This window comes from Oryctolagus cuniculus, chromosome 7, assembly GCF_964237555.1.
Source record: "Oryctolagus cuniculus chromosome 7, mOryCun1.1, whole genome shotgun sequence".
Lineage (NCBI taxonomy): Eukaryota > Metazoa > Chordata > Mammalia > Lagomorpha > Leporidae > Oryctolagus > Oryctolagus cuniculus.
Genome location: NC_091438.1, coordinates 126,245,317 through 126,264,921, shown reverse-complemented (window position 1 = coordinate 126,264,921; position 19,605 = coordinate 126,245,317). Strand labels below are relative to the sequence as shown.

Here is a 19,605-nt window from a genome sequence, read left to right as displayed (position 1 = left end):
AGGGACCAGGGCAGAGCAGAGTAGCCTGAGGCAGCCGGCCAGTCCTCGCTGGGGCCCCCTTCTCCTGTGCCCTCCCCTCCTCTCTCACCTGTTTTCTCAAGGCTACGACCCTGACCCCTTGTCTGGGCACTGCTCTTTGACTCCAAGTTCAGGGCTGCCTGGAGGCTCTCCCCCCTCCTCCCCTCCCCCCCACGCCGCCCTCCCTCTCCCCCACAGCTCGCAGCCTTCACTTGCCTGAGCCGCCTCGTGGACGTTCTCTGCCGTCCGACCCGGCTGACCCCTGAGCCCCTGGGCCCTCGGCGGGGACGGATCCCGCGAGCGCCGGGCCGCCCGCAAACTTCGAAGGGCTGTGCGGGGCGCGGGGTCCGGGGTTGCCCCTTCCCAGGCCCCCAGGGCTTGCGGCCAGGGACGTGGAACCGGCCGCTTTGGAGATCTCGGCGACTCTTGGAGCGGGGCTCCCGCCCCTGCGGCAGGGCCAAGCCGCGCAGCCCCCACTCGGCTTCCAGTTGCAGCCCCCGCGGCGGCGGCGGCGGCGGCGGGCGGGGAGGGACCGGCGCGGGCGTGGACGGCGCAGCCTGGGCTGCGGGGACCCAGCCTCCTTCTGCCACCCGGAGCCCTCCTGGGAACGTCGGCTGCGCTTCTCGGTTCCCTCTGGCCCGGGGGGGAGCCGCGTTCCCACCAAGTACCTCCCCTTTCCCGCTCCGCGCCGCGCCGTCCGGCTGCCTGGGCTCCTGTCGGCTTGCGGGGAACTCCTGGCCCGCCCACGCCGTTTGCCCGCACTTTCCCGGAGCCCGCCACCGGTGCAGGAGCGCGGGGCAGCGCGGGGTGGGGGGACCGGTCACTAGGGCTCTGCAGTTGCCCCCGCCTCCGCCTCGGCCTGCGGGGGCTGGAGCTGTGGGGGCAGGGAGATTTTTCCAGGGATGAGGCTCCTTTGCAGCACACCTCCCCCAGCCCCAGTCAGCCTGTGGCAGCCCTGCTCCCTGGAGAGGGGCGTGCAAGTCCTGGTGGGGGTCCTTCCAGCCCGCTAGGGGAGGGATGGGGAGAGCGCCTGGATCCCGCTCCAAGCTGGACTGAGTTCGAGAGGGGCTGCGTGGGAGCGCGAGGGTTCCTCGCTGGCCGTCCGGAAAGGAGGGGGGGGGGCGTTCCGCTGGAAGAGCATCTCCTCCTCCGCCCTGGTTCATTCACCGGCTCCTCCATTCATGAGCCTGCTCAGGGCCCCGGGAAGGGAGGCCCAGGCGGCCTCTATTTGCAGATGAGGGAGTGGAGGCTCAAGGCCCTGCAGCTTCTGGCCCGGGTCTCCTGGGAGCAGGGGTAGAAGCAGGTAGGTCTTACCTACCGACCCCAGCCTCAGCCCAGCCAAGCAGGGATGTGACTTTGTGGAGAACACTTTGGATTGACTGCAGTGTTCTGAGCGGCCAGGCCAAGGCTGGGCACAGCCACAAGCCAGGTGTCAGGACCCGGCTCCCGGAAAGATGACCTTCCTTTATTGAGTTGCTGGGTGCAGTGACACCCCATCCCCTGGTGCTGCGACTCAGAGGGGAGAGGGCCCTGCCCCTGATGCTGCCACACACCCCTGCCAGCCTAGCCCGAGCTCCCCTGAGAGCAAGGAAGGCGGGGCTGCACCCGACTCTGGTGGACCCCTCCCATGAGCAGGGCAAGGGGTGAGAGGTCGGGGCAGAAAATGCCCTGGGGGAGGACACATCTGCTCAGCTGGCCTGGAGGAAGGAGGTCCAGGGACCCCGCAGCAGCGGAAACAGGAGCCCAAGCCTCCAGCCTCCCCCTGCCTGTCAACGGTTCTTTGACCCCTCCCCCAGTTGTTCCCCAGTGCACACGGCTCTTGCCTCTTTGTGTGTCCATTCCTTAGTTTATTCTACCCCATCCCCAGCACCTCTATGGACTATCGATGGTGGGCATCAGGGATACCCTAGCCCTGCTCTGGGGAGAGTGTGGCTGCGGAGGTTGATGGTGGGTGGGGGAGGGATCACCCACCCACAGCTCAGGCCACACACCCCCCACTCCCACCCTGTCCAGCCTTGGGCTTCTTGGAGGAGAGGGTTGGAGGTGGACAGGAGGAAGGACTTGCTCGTGGATCAAGGAGGAGCCACCAGGCCAGAGTTGTAGCCGATGATGATGATGGTGGTGGTGAGGAGGAAGAGGAGGGGAAGCTGATGGGGCGGGGAGCCTACAGGAGAGAGGTGGTGGGGGTGGGGGGAGGGTGGAGTTCAAGGACAGAGAGAAGTTGGAGGAACTGAAGATTCCACAGCTGGCCAGTGTTTCCTCCTTCATGGAGGTCTGGCGTGGCCAGGGGGCTGATGCCATGGCGGGGACGGAGAAACCGTGGACACGCAGCCTGGCGCCACCGCTCAGGCTTGTTTGGTGAGATGGGCTCTCTCCCCTCGGGCTTGCTTCTCCAGCATCCTCAGGCTGCCTCCTGTGTGCCTGCTCACGAGAGGGAGCAGCAGCCAGGGCTGCTCGGAGGGCCTGTGGAGGGGGGGAGCCCTGGGCCTGTGGGAGCCGTCAGGTGTGGTCGGCACGGATCCTGGAAGTGGGGGACGGGTCCCAGCTCGTCGTCTGCACTGAGGCCGCACGGAGCAGGTGCCCACAGCGGCCGCACCTGGGGGTGCAGGCCGTGGAGAGGAGCACTGCTTTCTGCAGCCACCCACGCCTTACACCTTGAGTAGAAGGGGCATTGCAGTGGCTCTCCAGGGAAAGCCCAGTTTCAACAAATTGAAGGCACCACCATGTATTGAGTACCTACTGTGTGCCCCTGTCCAGGGCTAGGGGCTAGAAAACGGGTAGGGAGAGAGGGCCCCTGAGGCAGGGAAAGAGACAGAGCATGGACTCTGGGCAAATCCTGGGTACTCACCCCTCTGGGGAAAAACAAAATGTAAGAAAACACAATTTGGGGTGCCCTGGCTCCTACGATAAGGGTGTGGGGGCCGGGGAATTATTAACCAGCTCCAGCCCTTCCCACTTGCAGACTGAGAAGGGGGATCCAGCTATGCAGCCCTCCCCGTGCTCGTGAGCAGAGTGGGGAGCCAATGACTGACCCTCCCGAGCTCGTGGACAGGGTTGGGGGGCTGGCCCAGCCGTGACCCCTACTGCATGCCCTGGGTGAGGGGCCAGTACGGCACAGATAAGGGCGCAGGGAGAAAAAACATAAAGGAGGGGCCAGCACTGTGGCGTAGCAGGTAAAGCCGCTGCCTGCACTGCTGACATCCCATATGGGTGCCGGTTTGACTCCTCGCTGCTCCACTTCTGATCCAGCTCTCTGCTATGGCCTGGGAAAGCAGTAGAAGATGGCCCGGGTCCCTGGGCCCCTGTAACCGTGTGGGAGACCTGGAGGAAGCTTCTGGTTCCTGGCTTCAGATCTGTGCAGCTCCAGCATTTGCTGCCAATTGGGGAGTGAACCAGCAGATGGAAGACCTCCCTCTCTCTCTCTGCCTTTCCTTCTCTCTCTGTGTATCTGTGACTTTCAAATAAATAAATAAATCTTTAAAACAAAACAAACAAAAACAAAAAGGAGACCAGTCCCAAGGGGACTCCCATCGCTAGGGCCCCTCCCCCGTGTCCCACTTCTAAATCAACTCTCTTTTGCTCTTGCACCGTTTCGGACTTTTCTCTTTATTGCTGTACAGGGCAAGTCTGCAGACCAGGGAAAGCTGCTCTCCCATGGCCCCTGTGCACCAGGGGCCACATCCAGCAGGTTTAAGGCGGCAGCTTGCTTGGAGGGTGTCAAGGGAGAGGGAGAGCAGGCTGGGGGCACCAGGCAGGGGAAGGCAGCGTGTGGTTAGGGGCTTCCTTGAAGTGGGTCTTCCCAAGGGGGCAGTTCTGATGGGTGGAAGGGAGCAGGGGGGCCTGAGGACCAGGACCACCAGGATTGTGGTTCCTTGTTGGGGAGTAGCGGGAGGCCGGGCAGGAGAGGCTCAGCTCAGAGAGCTCGGCTCGGCTCGGCTCAGAGAGCGCCTCTCCGGCCAGGTCCGAGGGCTCCCTGGGTGCCTGTCACAGCAGTGCTGGTTTGTTTGTGTCTGTCCCTCTGTGGGGAGCCCCTCGAAGGGTGTCCCCATCTGACCCACTGCCGCCCAGGGCCTGGCCCTTAGGACTTGCCCCTGTCCAAGGTGTCTGTTCCCACCCAGCTGGTGAGCTTCAGAGACCCAGTGCCAGGTGGCAGGGTGAGGGACACGGGCAGGACCCCTGTCGGTGGTGGCTATGGGCTGTGGGCTGTGGGCTGCTTCTGAGGCCAGGCTGAAGTGAGGAACTGGGCACCAAGTTCCAGAGAAACAAGTTCAGTTACTCCAAAGAGGAGTGGAGGTGGGCTGCAGCTCAGTAAGCAAGGCCTGGGGGGCTGCCTGGAAGAGGGAGCCCTGCAGGGGTCTTTGATCCCCTTGGTGCCTGCCCCATGCCCCGTCCCATGCCCGTGGGATCCCTTCCCAAGAGCCCGGAGGGGAGAATGCAGGCTGGGCGTCTCCGGGGCCTGGGTCACCTCTGACTTGGCTCTTCTGACTGAGAGCTGGTGCGTACTGAGCTGGGGGAAGCAGGCAGGCAGGCAGGCAGGCAGGCAGGCAGGGAGCCAGGGCAGGGCAGGCGTGCCTCAGCCCTCCTCGGGGCCCCGGCCCCCTGGCTTCAGCTTCTCCAGAGTCCTGCTCACGCTGGACAGGCTGCTGCGGACTCCTAGGGGGAGAGCGGGACAAGAGCTGCTGAGGAGACAGGCTCTGTGCGGCTGGCGGTCCGAGGAGCCGGAGGGCCCGGGGTGGGCGTGCCTGGTGATGCATGCGGGAGGGGCAGTCCCAGGGGCCAGTTCCTGCCCAGCTGGAAGAGGCCCGCATGGTGAGGACAGCTCACCGCGCGGCGTGGGGGAGGCAGGACTCTGGAAGTGACCGCCTGGTTTGAGTTTGCCCCCCCCCCCCCCCGCTTCCAGGCCGTGCCTCAGTTACCCTTGTATACAATGACGCTGGCTGTGGGGCCTCTTTCATAAGGGAGTTGCTGTAGGGACAGGGTCTGGAGTGGTTCCTTTCACTGGGTGCTGGGGCTGGGGGCTGGGTCTCCCTCCGCTGGGAGCTGGAGCCGCCTTTGGGTCACTCCAGCCCTGGAATTTTCCAGTGTGTCGGGGACCGGGGACAGGGGACAAGAAGACACCCAGGTTCAGGTGTCAGCTCTGAGTCGGATTCCACGGGGGAGGGGAGGGGCCCTGAGGACCAGCAAGAGCAGGTGGGGTCTGCGTGCCCCGAGGAAGAGCTGCCCCGCGCTGCTGCCCGCCTGTGCCGGGGACGCCTGCTCAGAGCCTCTCCCTGGGCCCTGCACAGCTGCTTGGTTGCACGAGAAGATGGGAGACCGATTCTGGAACCTCTGGAACTTACCTTCCTTATTGCCATTGGTGCTGGGTCTTGCCTCTCCCTGGTCTGGCCCCGAATTGGGGTGGATTCTCAGGTTCCCTGTAGGAAGAGACCACCCCAGGCCCCCTGGTTACTGAGTGGTTCCCACATCAAGCCCAGTTGGGAAGGGAGGTCCTTTCTGCTGTCTACCCTGTATCCCTACTGCTGTCTCTGCTCCACTGCTTTCCTTTAGGTCACTGCCTTGGGCTTGGCAGAAGAAATGAAGGCTTGAAGGAGAGGATGGCAGATGCTTTTAGGGAGGTGGGGGCCCTGGGGGAGAATGGGGCTGTGTAAATCCACGCAGGATTGGTGGGGTTGGGTGTCCGTCTGGGGCAGCTGAGATGAGGTGTGGAGCTCTACAGGGGTCCTGGGGCCAGGAGAGACAGGAGATCCTCATGGGGGCTCAGGGATGGGGGCGGTATCCAGAGACCTTGGTGGCTTTGGGGGAGGCAGACCCCTAAGTCCTCCCAGCCAGTTCAAGCCCCTTTGCAGCGGGCAGCCGGCTGGAGCTGCTGCGCGGTAGTCATGGCAACGCCTGTACAAAACACATGGCAGCTCCAGCACACACAGCTAGGAGCGGTCTCCCACGTGGGCTGGCTCGCAGGCCCTCACACAGCAGGCCTCCCTCAGCCTGGGCAAAGGGGTCTGCTGGGGGGAGGGTGGGGAGAGGACTCACCCATCGCAGGCAGGATGTGGTCCAGGTTGAGCCGAGCCTTCAGGAAGGGGTAGGCCAAGAGGAGGAGCCCTGGGGAGAGACACAGAGGGGTCTCTGCTGGCGAGGGCGCCTGCTAGTGTGAGGCGCAGGAGCCCCGGGGTGGCTTGTGAGGGTGACCCATGTGTGCCCGGGGTGGGGGGAGGGTGCTCAGGTGTGCAGGATCGGGAGGGGCTGTGGACTGAGGAGGCCCAGGACCTTCTCTCCACCCTATCCGGGGCCTCCAGGTTGGCTTCCTGCCTTCTGCTGCCTGGACATGGGGCCAGCTGACACCGTGGCTGCCATCTCTCCCTGGCACACGCTGCCCAGACCTGGGGAGGGGGAGGCAGCAGAGCTGGCCCTGCCCTGCCCCACCCCATCCCGCTTCCTCCCAGGCTGAGTGCTTGTGCTGGAACTCAGAGCTCTGCATATGCCCACCCCGGCCTGGTGCGCCAGGTTCTGTTTTAGTTCTGGGGTGCAGGGATGGGGTGGGCATGGCCCTCAGCACACTGCAGGGACTTCAGTGGGCCTGCCAGACAGACAGACGGACAGAACTGCTGCTGGGACACCCAGAGAAGGGACAGGAAACGCGCTCTGTGTGGGCTGGAGCCTGTCGTGCATGCCCAGGGTCCTTGGGAACTGTGTCCTCCTTCCCCTGGCCCGCATTCACCTGCCCCAGACAGGCTGTGAATCCCTCCATGCGCCCAAGAGATGGGGGCTCCGGGCTGGAGCCTCCCGAGCAGAGGGTGACCATCAGCTCCCCTGCCAGTCCCTCGCCCCAGCAGGAGCTCAGGCGGGCTGCCCCGCTCACACCCCTGGCTTCCATTCCCCCAACCCCGTTCCTGCTGACCCAGCCCTCCCCTCCATTTCCTGTCCACCTGCTCCCCTGGGGAATCTGCCCCCACCCAAGCCCAGCCCAGCACCTGCTCACCCAGCCCAGCAGCACCGATAAAGACGCCACCCATGGCAGCTGCGGCCTTGGACACAGACACGCCGATGATGATGCTGCCGGCCACCAGGCTGAGGGCCACGCAGGCCAGCTGCAGGCAGCGGAAGTCTCTGTCCATGCAGGCCTACCCCAGGTGCGGCCCCAGCCCGCGGCGCTTGTCCTCTGGAGGGCCCTGGAGGTTTCTGTCCTCTCGATGTCCCCTTGCTGGAGCTCCAGGTAACCCTTGGGTTGATCCGTCACCCTGTGCCACAGTTCTTCTGGCCCCCCCCAGCCCCACCTTGACCTGGGGTGTCTACCAGGGTGCTCCTAGAGGCCACCAAAGCTGGTGGCCGCCCTCGGGACTCCTGCTCGGCCACATTTCTGCCTGGGCTGACAGCGTTCCAAGGAGCTGGGCCTGACCCAAGGGTCGCTGCCCTCTGCCAGCCTCCACCGCTGGGAGAGCACCCCAAAGCTTGGCTTCCCTGGGACACCTGCCCCAGCCTCACCTATTAAAGTTTAAAGGCTCAGGGGGCGGGGCGCGGGGAGCTGGCCCCCAGGCACGCAGCGGGGAGCTGCTGAGTTATTCATGAGCTTGCAATGCGAGCGGCTGCCTGGCTCCCAGAGGCTCAGCCCTTGGTCCACGGTCCAGAGTTGGCTCCCCAGGGGCCTCACCTGGGATTCAGGGGTGTGAGGAGACCCCCCTTCATCACAGAGTCAGGGTCTGCTGTCCTCACCCTTGGCCTGGGGGAGCCTTTGCTGGGGTCTGAGACGGAGGCACGGGAGGAGACCCGGACAGGCTCGCGAGGCAGGAGCTGTGAGTGGGACAGGAGAGGGAGGCGGAAGTCGCCCCGAGTGCACCCTCTACCCCTGCCCCGAACCTCCAGCGTTCTGGCAACCTCTGGGCTCGCCAGCAGCGCTGAGGGGTCCAGGTCTGCAGGCTGCTCTCTGGTGCCCCCTTCTCCTCCAGTAGCTTGCTACTCACCTCCCTCTTCATGGCTGGCAGAGTCAGGGTGCACCCCCAGCTGCCCTGGGAGCCCTGGCTGGGGGCTGATGGGAAAGCGCTGTGGGGGTGGTGGGCATGGCAGGGCCGGGTCTGGAGGCAGGGGCTGGAGGTGAGCTTGGGTGGGGTTGGGTCTGGAGGCACAGGCAGGAGGGGGCAGGAGGCCTCCTAGACTGAGCACCTCTTTTCAGCCTGGCTGACCATCTCCTCCCAGCATTCGCCAATCAGAGGCAGGGCAGCGGTGACTCAGCCCAGCCCAAGCTGTGGCCTTGGCCCCAGCCTTCAACGTGAATTTCCTGGTCTTTGATGGATCAGAGCCTGCCCAATCCCTCAATATGGCCCTGGCCCTGGCCCTTACCTGGGGCCCTACCACCCTGCTCGGATCCTGCCCCCCCCCCCCCCACTGCACCTGCAGTTACCTAGCCAGGCTCGAGGGCTCCTACTTCCACCTGCTCCCTGGCCCTGCTGTATGGAGAGCAACTCCTCATCCCCAGGACCTGCGCAGGACCGACTCTGAATCCCTCCTGACTGCGGCTCCCACGCCCCACCTGCAGTGCCATCTTCCTGTCCGCTCCCACAGACTGCCAACTCTCAAGGGCAGACTCAGGGAGCGCGCTCAGAACGCCGTGCATCAACCACCTGGGGGGGCCCAGCGGGGCTGTGGGTGTGAGTCTCCTAGGGTGTGGAGTGGGGGCCTGAGAAGGCCTCAGGGTCATCGGAGCAGTCTCAGCTGGGGGAAGGCAGTGCCAGGCAGTCAGAGAGGAGGGGTGGTGGCAGAACAGAGAGGCCCTCGCCATGTTCTTTGCCTCCAGGAAAAGGAGGCTTCTGCGGGGAGTCGACCTTTGGTCTGCAGGGTGGGACACTGGCATCTCGTGTGGGCGTGTGTGGGTTCGAGTCCTGCCTCTGGCTGCTCACTTCAGCTTCTTGCTAATGTGCACCCGGGGAGGCAGCAGGTGCTGGCTTGAGTGGTTGGGTCCCTGCAGTGTCCTACATGGGAGACCTGGATTGAGTTCCTAGTTCTTGGCTTGGGCCTTGGCCATTACGAGCACCTGGGGAATTCTCTGTCTCTCAAACAAACAAATAAGGAGGAGGAGGAGGAGGAGGAGGAGGAGAAAGAGGAGGAGGAGGAGGAGGAGGAGCCGCCTCTGGAGCTAGGTATTCCCCAGCCACAGCTGTTGTCACCAACGCCTCCTGTGTCTCCTGCCAGGATGAGGTCTGATTATTCCTCTAATTAGACATCAAATGACAGCCCATGTTCCTGCCACGCATAACAGATCCCCCGCTGACTAGTTTAAGAAGGAATCATCAAAATAATTGTCCATGAAAACGTGCACCTGACAGGTTGTGCTTTGGGAATCTGAAGCCCTCCCCTCCCCTGCTCATGTCTGCTGTCCCCCACCCTGGACCAGGCAGGGCCTGTGCTGGCTGAGGGTGGCCGGACCGTGCTACCAGCAAGACATGAGCTGCTGGGCCAGGCTCCCATGGCCCCTCCTGAGCTCCCTGACCCCATTTCCCTCGCCTGGGAATGGGGCTGGCAGAGGCTGGAGTCAGCCCCACCAGCCACACCCAAGCACGGGGGTGGGGGGCAGAGTGTCAGATGCAGGGTTGGGGGGAACACGCTGACCTCCAAACGCTGGAGACTGGCTCTGAGCTGGCGTTCTTTGACACTGGAGGTCCCTCGGGGCACAGAAGGAGCGGGAGGAGGAAGTGTGGAGGAGAGCTGCGGGGAGTCAGCGACAAGATCCCAGGGCCCTCCCCGCTCCGATCTGAGATGCTGGGAGGCAGAGGACCACCCAGAGGCCTCCACAGAACCTGCGCACCCACGTTCCCACCCGGCCTCTACCCGTCTTCGCTCCAGGGTTTCCAGGTTGTCTTCTTTGAGGTGCAAGGAATTGGCAACCCCACTACAGAGGGAGGCTTTGTCTTTCAAAGACTCAACCGGGACCTGCCTCTTCCATGGCCCGCTGTGATGCCTGGCTGCTCCGCCGGCCGCAGATGTGCACCGTGAGCCTTGTAGCTCCTTCCCCAGGGCTCGCCCGTCCAGAGAGCAAGACCTGTTTGTCCGTGGGCCATGTGGGGGGAGGGAACAGGCAAATGAGTTCAAGGAGCCTGTGTCGTGTCGGGGCGACGCTGTCCACCAGGCTCCCCACCACCCAGCAGCGGCAGTACCGCCCTCCTTGGAGGAGTCAGGTGTGGCTGGGCGGCGGGCACGGTGCTGAGGTCCACCACAAAATCTCTTCTTCGTCTCCTGTGAAGCAAGGGCTGGGAGTGTGTCTGCCTTGCACCAACGCCAAGTGTGGTGTGGGGGTGGGGAAGCAGAGTGGGCGAAAAGGCCCCAGCTTGGTTTGGTTGTTTATTTTCCTTGAGGGGTGAGAACCCTGGAAAAGAGAGTGATTAATTCCCTGATCCCTTGGGGGACGGGCAGCTTTCTTGGACCGTTCCGAAGCTGAAGTCAGAGAAGCGGCTTCCAAGGCAACTGCTACCATGGCAACGAGCGCGCCAGCCTTGGGGGGGTACCTTGCTCCTCGGCCCCCTCCAGACCTGAAGCAGCTGGAGTGGTTGGCATGGGACCAAGGCACCACGGTTCATGGAGCTGGTGAGGGACAGCAGGCAAGGAGGGAGGAGGGAGCTCAGGCAGGTGGACCTGACCAGGGAGGGACCAAAACTTGATGACCCCCGTGCCCAGAAAGCCACAGACAGGACTTCTCAGGGTGTGATCAAATAGGACCTGGGGCGGGGCCAAGCTCTGCCAACTGGAGTTGAGGGAAGAGGCCTGAGGTGTGGCGGGCTCCAGCGGGCTGGGACCAGCTCTATCCCCTAAGGCCCAGCCAGTATGAGTCCGAGAGCTGGGCACTGGCTTCCACCACTGCAAGTCCTGTGCCCGAATGGGCTCTGCGATCCGGGGCCTTGCTCAGCCTCTGCTGTATCTGTCTCTGTGGAGCAGCACCCTCCCAGGGTCATTTGGCGAATGGTGGCAGAGGCAGGACTAGGACGGGACCCTTGTCCCCGCCCCAGGCCCTACCCCAGCCACCCCACGTGAACAGGGGCTCCAGCCCAGAGAGGCATCCACAGAGGTCCCTCACCATCGCCCCACAGCCTTCGGGGAAGAGCTCTGGCAGCCGAAGAAAGGGGAGCTCCTTTGCAGCCCTGGGGCTGTGAGTTGAAGAACTGTGCGGCAAGGAGAAGGAACGCGCTGACTCCGTGTGCCCAAAGTGCTCTGAACACTTGGCCAGACCGCAGCTGTCGCAACAGCACCACAGCTGGGCACGATCATCCCCACAGACTGAGACTGGACAGACTGAGACTCAGAGGCGAACTTGCCCAAGGCTTACAGCCGGCAAGCGGCAGAGCTGGGATCTGAGCCCAGGTGGTGCGGCTCTGGGTCCTGGGTCCCAAGCCTCTTTGGACAGAACTCCAGTTCCCCCATTCCTAGGTGCCCTGGGCAAGGTATTCTTCCCTTCGCTGCTTCATTCCGCATGTTCAGTGGGCAGACCTAACACTACCTACCGCGTAGGTACTCCCAGGACTGCTGTGAGAATTAAATTAGCTGTCTGTGAACTACTTAGTGGCCACCCAAGGCTGGCACAACCAAATTGGGCAGAGTAGCCTCCGAGCAGAGCCGTGGAGGATGGGAGGGGCTTTGTCGGGGGCACTCGAGTTGGGGGTGGGAGGGCCCAGCTTGAGCAAAGGCGCAGAGGCAGGACAGGGCGGGGACGCAGAGTGCTGGCTGAGGAAGCCTCTGGAATCATGGTCCTGCTGGGCAGGCGGGGAGGAGACGGGAGCCCGGGGACAGAACTCATCTCCTGGCTGCGCCTGTTTCTCCAGGCGGCCTCCCTGCAGGCAAGTGCAGAAGGGAAGGTCACAGCAGAGGGAAGCCCATCACCAAAGGCAGGGCGTCACCACCGCGCAGGCCCCCAGTGCAGGCCCGGCCCCGCAGAGAACCCCTTGCCCCGCACCCCGTCTGCCCCTGTGGGGACATACAGAGGTCACTGCCACTCCAGCCCTCTCCAGGGGCCCCAGGGTTGTCCAGAAAGACCTCCCATGATGTCCAAGGGCTGTGCAGGGCAGGTCCCACTTTTTCTTTCTCTTTAAAAAGATTTATTTATTTGAAAGGCACAGCTATGGGGTGCGTGGGTGGGGGGAGGCAGAGAGAGAGAGAGAGAGGGAGAGGCAGAGGCAGAGAAGTCTTCCATCCACTAGTTCACTCCCCAAATAGTTACAATGGCCAGGACTGGGCCAGGCTGAAGCCAGGAGCCAGGAGCTTCATCTGGGTCTCCCATGTGGGTGCAGAGGCCCAAGGACTTGGACCATCCTCTGTTGCTTCCCCAGGCGTATTAGCAGGGAGCTGGATCAGAAGCCGAGCAGCTGGGACTTGAACCGGTGCCCATATGGGATGCCAGCGCTGCAGGCTGTGGCTTAACCAGCTGTGCTAGAGTGCTGGCTCTGGCACCATTGTTCTTGTTGTTGCCAAATCTGGCAAGACAAGTGCAGTCGCAGGCACTGGAGAGGTCCTCGGCAGAGGCGTGGTGGTGCCACAGGCAGAGGGGAATGTGCTCCTGTGTGGGGCCCTCTATCAAAGCCCTTTGTGAAGTGAGCTGGCGTGAGGGCTGCGCTGAGCCGCTTCCAACTCCGCTCTAGGTCCTGGCAGGGAAGAAGCGATCAGTAAGCGTTTGGTGAATTTCATTTCCTCACCGAAAGAAGAAAGGTGGCCTTCTCCTTGGGGTCCCGACAAGGTGCACGGCCCCCCGCCCCCCAGCCTGGCTGGACTCGGCCCAGCCCCGAGGCCTGGCTCCTCCTCAGGTTTGCAGGTACGGAGACGGACCATCGAAGATGCCACAGCCAGAATTTAAAACATTTTATTACAACAAGCACAATGAACAATATAGCATCACGGTGTCGTAAACGAGCGACATACGCAGGTCTGTTTGCTTTATGCAACTCGGCAGCTCGGGCTACGAGGCAAGGGCTGCACCTTCCCTCTCTGGAGGGACCAGGGCAGAGCTGGGGCCGCCCCTCCGCCGCCCTCCCTACCGGACCTGAGGGCAGGGCAGCAGCTCGTCAGAGTAACAGCTTAAAACCAGTGGTCTAAAAGGGAACAGCTCATTAAAACCTCGACGCACGGCGCTCCGGAGGGCAGCGGCTGCTGGAGCTCCCGGAGCCCATGGCGTGCGGGGAGTGGGAGCTTACATCCCACCTCTGCTGGCAGAGTGTGGTTAAAACGTTAAAAAACACGACGAAATAATACTGACTGTAGCAGCAATCCCAAACAAGGAAGAGGATGATAAATGAGGGCCACATCTCGGTCACGGCAGAGAGAGTCTGTGTTTCTCTGTGCTGCGGCCCGGAAGACCGAGCCAGCTGCCCGGATGAGGAAGGCTCTCTCCGCTCTTCCTTGAATTGAGGGCACGGCTTTGCTGGAGCGACGGGGAGGACGGGCGGAGGACAGATGAAGGTGGATGAGCGGCCAGGGGAGGGGAGGGCCGTGTGGGCACCTCTGTCTGCCGCCTCTGAGTAGGCTCCCCGAAGGCCCCAGCCCCAGCAGCCCAGGAAGCCACCAGGGCCTGCCGGATCCGATCCGCAGGCCATCTGCAGGCCGTGAGCAGGTGGGGCCCAGCCGCAGGCCCTTATGCAAAGTGATGAGTGATTGCTTTCCTTTTCAAAGACAGCCCCTTCAGAGAAAGCTTTTTCCTGCAGGACCCTGGGGAGGTGGAGGGTCGAGTGGGACCCTCAGGGCCTTTGTGGACCAGAAGCCCTGACAGTCTGCAGCAGGTCCCCATGCCTGCTCAGGGACGTTCCAGCAGGGCCACGCCCGGGCAGGCTGAGGTCCTCCCAGGCGTTGCGGGGTCGCTCAGAGAGCTGTGGGTGGTGGGCAGGGGTCCGTGGCGCCACAGCGGCCTGCCTGGGTCAGGGCCCGTCGGCGGGCCAGGCGTGACTTGGACGGAGGGGACAGCTTCACAGAGCAGAGGCGCTCGGCCAGGGCCTCTGGCTCCCCGGCCTGCTGGCTCTCCTCGTGCTGGGACAGCTGGCGGTTAAGGGCGATGGCCTCCGCCGCGAAGAGCGTCAGGTCCATGGTGCTGCTGTTCCTGCAAGGGCCGGGGAAAGGTACAGAGAGGGAGGCAGGCCCTGGGGTCAGCCGGCTGCTGCCGCGCCACGCTCCCACCAGTTTCCCGAGCCGGCGCGAGCTGCCTTTCTGAAGCAATTCTTGCCTGGGTTTGAATCTTGTCTGAGACGCGAAGGGGCTCTGAGCTCCAAGGTCAGCTTTGCACTGGGCACTGGGGGCAAACAGCCCCTTCCCCTCTGCGCTCCCACTACGCTGCTGTGGCAGACGCAGGGCCGCAGCCTGCGAGGCCGGCCAGCTTACCCCCCTCCTTGTCAGGGCAGGGGCTCCCGGGGCAGGGGCTGTGCTGTTTCTGCCCGGGCCCCAGAAGCTGCTCAGGGCTGGCAGGTGATGGGCACGGTGGGTCCTGCCAGGTCAGTCTTCTAAAGCGGGCCTGAGGCTTGGTGCTGAAGGCGGCTCCAGAGAGTCAGCCGGGAGCTCAGCGGGCAGTAGGCTTCCTTGTGGCCCTCCTAAAAGCTGGCCACAAGGCCTGCTCTTGAAAGGGTTGCCCACAATGCCTGCTGTAGCCTTTTGGGCACAGGGCGGTGCTCACTGGGGATCTCATCTAATTGTTTAAAGACTGTGGAGTCAGGGCCAGTGTTGTGGTGCAGTGGCTCAGCTGCTGCGGTTGGTGACACCAGAATCCCATGTTGGAGCCCCAGTTCCAGTCCCGGCTGCTCCACTTCCAATCCAGCTCCCTGCTAGCGCGCCTGGGAAAGCAGCAGAAGATGGCCCACGTGCTTGGGCCCCTGCCACCCACATGGGAGGCCTGGATAAAACTCTTGGCTCCTGACTTCAGCCTGGCCCAGACTTGGCTGTTGCGGCCATTTGGGGAGTGAGCAGTGGACAGAGGACCTATTCTTGTCTGAGGCTCAGCCTTTCAAATCAATCAACCAGTCAACAAATCAACTGATCTTTTAGAAAAAGAGAGAGAGAGAAAAAAAGACCAGAGTCACAGAGTTGGCCCTGAGCTTGTTAATTCGATCCCTCAGTTTTCTCATCTGCAAACGGGGATGCTAGGAACGCTGCTCTCCCGCTTTACTGTGAGATCATGGATGTGACAGATGCAAAGCCCTCAGCACCATGTGTGATGTGCGCTAGGATTTGCCATGTGGCGGCCACTGTTATTATTTCTTGTCTAGTGGTGTGCATGACAACTGGCCGGGCCCCTGCCTTCCAGTGGCTCCTGAGTCCGGTGACTTTTGCCACCGCGAGAGCAGTAGGCTGAGCGCTGTGAAGAGCCCACGGGGGAGGCCTGTCTCCTACTTTGCAGGTAGGGTTCCAGCGGGGCTGCCAGCAGCATGGGGAGCCACAGCGCTGGAGGGCAGCGGAGGAGGAGAGCGAGACAGATCTACAGTGGAGGGAAAGGAGGGGGAGGCCAGGAGGTGGCGAGAAGGGAGGCCAGGGAGCCCCTTCAGAGAAGGGTACCTGGGCCTGGAGGTGGGCTCCCGGTCCCCACCGCCACCATCAGACGGCTGAGAGCTTGAGGGGGGGAGGGTGGTGGAAGTGGTGGGGCATTTACCTCTGGAGGACTTGCGGCGTGGGGAGTCCCCTTTCTGGAGCTTGCTAGAACGGGAAGGACAGATGTGTGGGTAAGGGCTGCTGCCTCATTCCAAGAGCTGCCCTCACCCAAGCCAGCACAGAGAGGGTGGGTCACTGCAGGCTCTGGGCCCAGCACAGCCGCTGTGCTGTGCTTGCCTGCAGGGTCACACCTTCCTGGGAGGCAGCCAGGAGGCTGCAGCCTGAAGTCAGCCCCTCGCACAGCCGCCGCCGCCTGGACAGCCCCTACCCCTCAGCCTGGACGTCTCAGCGCCTTCCAAGACAGCTCAAAGTGCTCCTCCCACTTCCCTGCCACTGTGCACCCCAGCCCCGAGCAGAGGGCGGTCTTTGTCCCTTTGTGCCCCCAGTACTTTGACAAGTACTTATCGCACCGCCCACCTCTCTCCATGGGGTCCTGCTCGTCCCTGAGCTGCCAGCCTCTAGCATGTGGTTGGTGCTTACTCTTGGCGGACTGGGAATTAGGCAGCCAGGGACTCTCAGGTCGCGTCCCTATCTGTAACTCGGGCCAGCAACACCAGCCTCCTTCCTCCGGTGGGGCCACCAAGTCCGGCTAGGGCCTGGCAGATGGTGGAGCCACAGTAAACCACAGGAGGGCCTGGCAGGCCCTGCGGAGGGGCAGAGGCCAGCCATGGCAGTCAGCCAAGGAGGCTTTCAAACGACATTTTCAAGTGAAGACTTAGTTCCTGGGCGGAGTGAGGTCACCACTTGCCTTGTAGCCAGCCGCATCCAGGCCTCTAGCTGCGAAGAGGACCCCCTGCAGCCCACAGGAGGACAGCAAGGCCTTGTTTGCTGCTGGGGACTCTTAGCTCCTGATGTTTATGTCTAAGGGTATGGTGCTATAGGCCTCAAAACATGATGCCAGGCTGCTTCCTGGGAGGAGGGCAGTGGGTGGCCAAGGTTATAGCCAAGTGCATGTATGGCCTGTCAGAAGGCTCAGATGGGGCTGAGGGAGGAGTCAACTCATTCTACACGCAGAGGGACTGAAGCTCTGGCCCACTTCCCCACCACTGAGGGCAACCAGTCGGGCCGGCGCTCAGCACTCACTGGCCTGACAGCTTTCTTGGGGCTGTGCCACAGGCCTGGAGAGGTGGCGCCATCACCCCGCTCTGGAGCCACTCACCCCCTGCACCCACGGGTGCTGCAGAACTTGGGCAGCGCTGAGTCTCTGCTTGGCGTCCCGCACCAGGAGCTTAGAGATGAGGTCTTTGGCTTCGCTGGAGATGTGTGCCCAGTCCTTGTCGGGAAACTCATACTTGCCCTCCTGGATGCTCTCAAACAGCTTGTTCTAGGGAAAGAGGATTCTTCCTGATGCCACGCGGGCCAGGTGACAGGCAGCATGTGGCACCCCAGATCTACCGCCCCGGCCCCCGCTGGCACCAGCTGCAGCTCCTGGCTTGGGAATGCCACATACGGGGGCCCCTTCTCCGACCTCCCACTCTTCCCACTATCATCAAACTGTATGGAATGCCCAGGTGGCAGTGCTGCTGGGAGGGCTGGCCAGGCGGGGCACGGCGGGAGGTCACCTACAGACCAAAGCCTGATTCCTTGGCCCTTCACGAAGCGCCCTTGCGGATCTGGCTCCTGGGAACCCCTCAGGCCGTCTCCCACCACCATCCCCCTTGGGCAGCTCCGCTCTGCCTCCCTGGACATGCGCAGCTGCAGGCCTCTGCTGTGCTGTTCCTCCTGCCTGTGTCTCTCGCCCTCCCTTCCCTGGGAAAGACTCATCCTGTCAGGCACTATCTTCTCTGACAACCACGCCCTGAACTGGCTGGGCCGAGTGGCTTTCGGTCTGTCTTACAGAAGACGGAGGGCACTAGAAACCCTCTGCCGATTGGGGAATGGTCTCCAGCCCAGTCCTGCTTGGCAGCCCATGGCTCGCGGAGCCCGTGAGCTTACCTGGCACACCCGGCACACCTCTCCCCGGTCCCAGCCGCAGTCGGCCCCGCAGTGGCCCACGAAGGGCGGGTAGCCACTGAGCATGATGTAGAGGACCACGCCCAGGCTCCACAGGTCACAGCGCTTGTCGTAGAAAGTGGCCTCGTCCCTGAAGACCTCCACCACCTCGGGCGCCATGTATTCTGCAGAGCCGCACTGGAGGGCCGAGTCGGTGGAGGAAGAGATGGCAGAGAACATGGGTTTAGTCGCAGGGGGCGGGGATGGCGAGAGGACACAGGGACGGGGAGGAGGACATCAGGGAGGCCACAGAGGCCTTGGCCAAGGAGCTCCCGGAATCTCTCGCTGCCTCAGCTCTCTATAAACCTGTACGTACCAGGAACGCAGCTCTGGGAGGGAGATGTGGGAGGCCCAGTCCTGTGCAGCAAGCATTTCTGAAAGTGACTCTGGCCAAGCTCCCCCGCTAGCTCGGAGCAGGAATGCAGACCTCCCAGGCTGGAGGAGCTCTGGGAGTAGCGCTGCTCTGCCTCTCCTGCCTACGGTGGGAAAGCCAAGGCCTGGGAGGGGACAGGGATTGTTGGAGCACATCAGCAGCAGACCCAGGACCAGAATCCAAGAGTCTTCCCTGCCCCCTTGCACAGCAAACTGCTGACAAGAACGAAACACACGGGGCTGGCCTGCGGTGCTGGCATCCAGTATGGGTGCCGGTTTGAGTCCTGGCTGCTCCACTTCCGATCCAGCTCTCTGCTGTGGCCTGGGAAAGCAGTAGAAGATGGCCCAAGTCCCTGAGCCCCTGCACCCTCATGGGAGACCCAAAGAAGCTCCAGCCATTGCAGCCATTTGAGGATGGAAGACCTCTCTCTCTCTCTCTCTCTCTCCCCCTCTCTCTGTAACTGTCTTTCAAATAAATAAAATAAATCAAAAAAAGGGAATAAAACACAGTCCTTTTGTTCCCCCTCTTCATTATTTCAGGCTCCCCAGGAAACAACTCCCTCCTCACAAAACTAATCTGAGTGGAAGACGGTGAGGAAGGGTATTTTCTTTGTTATTGGCAATTAGAGTTAATGACTTTGAGATCAAGGTAGCTCAGTGTACTAGAAACGACTACAGAAACACTTCTAACAACACTGCTTACAGTAAGACATGATATAAGCAAACTTGTATTTAAAGGCATGTCTTTAAAAAAAGGCCATTAGGAATATGCACTCAGGAAGCACGCAAGTCTCCAAAACCTTCCTAATTACAGTGGATCAAGTGTGCACAAGAGATGTCTCGGGAGGAAGGAGCTCCCAGCAGTGCCACCTGTGCTGCAGGTGCAAAGCTGGAGGAGCAACGGGGTAGCTCAGCTAAGCGCTCCTCCGATCCTATGCACTGAGAGCCTGGGACCTCACGGTTCCACTTCCACAGAGGACAACAGCTCCCCACCCGCACCACGAGGTGGGTGCGCCATGGCTTCAGCCGTGGGGATGGGACTCAGAGAGTTAGCCGCGTGAGCCACGAGCTCATGCGCAGAAGGGCTGGCCTGGCTGTCATGTCTGTTTTCACCTGGGCTGGGCAGTGCTCTAACGGCTCTCCTGTTGGCTTCATTAGTGACTACGGAGTGGGGGCAGGTTCGGGAGCCACCAGTACAGGGCAGGGAGCCGAGGGGCAGCAGCAGGAAGTGCTCTCCATATACTCGGTTCTCCTTCCTCGCCCTCTGCACTTGCTGGCTTCCCGTCAGCTAATCCCTATGCATAGGAGCCCAGAAGGAGGTGGCCCGGGGTCCCCATACGTACTGGAGTGGTCAGCTCTGGTGTGGTTATGGGGGTGCAGGAGTTGTTCAGTTTCACCCCACTGCCCAGGTCAAAGTCACAGATTTTCACTGGAGACACCTGGAAAGGGAGAGAGAAACAAAGGCACAAGTTCCGGAAATGAAAGGGAAGCAGACTGACGCGACTGCACAGTGCTCACGTGGTCGTGTGGCTGTCAGACCGCGGCCCAGCTCCACCTGCCAAGTCCTGTCCAGCCCCCTTGGGGTGACTACCAGTTGCATGAGGACGTTTTCCAAGATGTCCTCTTCCCCAC

At 62.3% G+C, this 19,605-nt stretch overlaps 2 protein-coding genes across 5 annotated transcripts in view; both read right to left on the bottom strand.

The window, feature by feature from the left end:
- Positions 1 to 3,605: 3,605 nt before the first annotated feature.
- Positions 3,606 to 11,098, bottom strand: KNCN (kinocilin). Its single transcript, XM_002715663.5, has 4 exons — positions 6,995 to 11,098; positions 6,049 to 6,117; positions 5,358 to 5,432; positions 3,606 to 4,671 (listed from the first exon to the last, which is right to left on the bottom strand). The coding sequence occupies exons 1-4, from the start codon at positions 7,128 to 7,130 to the stop codon at positions 4,592 to 4,594; spliced, it is 360 nt and encodes a 119-aa protein (XP_002715709.1). The 5' UTR covers positions 7,131 to 11,098; the 3' UTR covers positions 3,606 to 4,591.
- Positions 11,099 to 12,066: 968 nt separating this feature from the next.
- The window catches only part of MKNK1 (MAPK interacting serine/threonine kinase 1), a 42,022-nt gene continuing 34,483 nt past the window's right edge, over positions 12,067 to 19,605 (bottom strand). For 2 of the 4 annotated variants that reach the window (XM_002715662.5, XM_070078554.1), the window contains 5 exons: positions 19,317 to 19,412; positions 17,545 to 17,739; positions 16,769 to 16,933; positions 15,611 to 15,654; positions 12,832 to 14,074 (listed from right to left, as the gene is read on the bottom strand). In XM_002715662.5, coding sequence (XP_002715708.1) covers positions 13,840 to 14,074; positions 15,611 to 15,654; positions 16,769 to 16,933; positions 17,545 to 17,739; positions 19,317 to 19,412 — 735 coding nt within the window. In that variant the 3' untranslated portion in view covers positions 12,832 to 13,839. Of the gene's footprint in view, positions 12,633 to 12,831; positions 14,075 to 15,610; positions 15,655 to 16,768; positions 16,934 to 17,544; positions 17,740 to 19,316; positions 19,413 to 19,605 lie in introns of those variants that run through there. The other 2 variants (XM_017346328.3, XM_017346327.3) reach the window with 2 other exon arrangements.

Coding starts and splice junctions, on each gene's coding strand:
- KNCN (XM_002715663.5), bottom strand. CDS start 7,130: ATGGACAGAGACTTCCGCTGCCTGCAGCTGGCCTGCGTGGCCCTCAGC. Junction 5,433..6,048: donor CCACATCCTGCCTGCGATGG/GTGAGTCCTCTC, acceptor CTCTTCCTACAG/GGAACCTGAGAATCCACCCC. Junction 4,672..5,357: donor CACCAATGGCAATAAGGAAG/GTAAGTTCCAGA, acceptor CTCTCCCCCTAG/GAGTCCGCAGCAGCCTGTCC.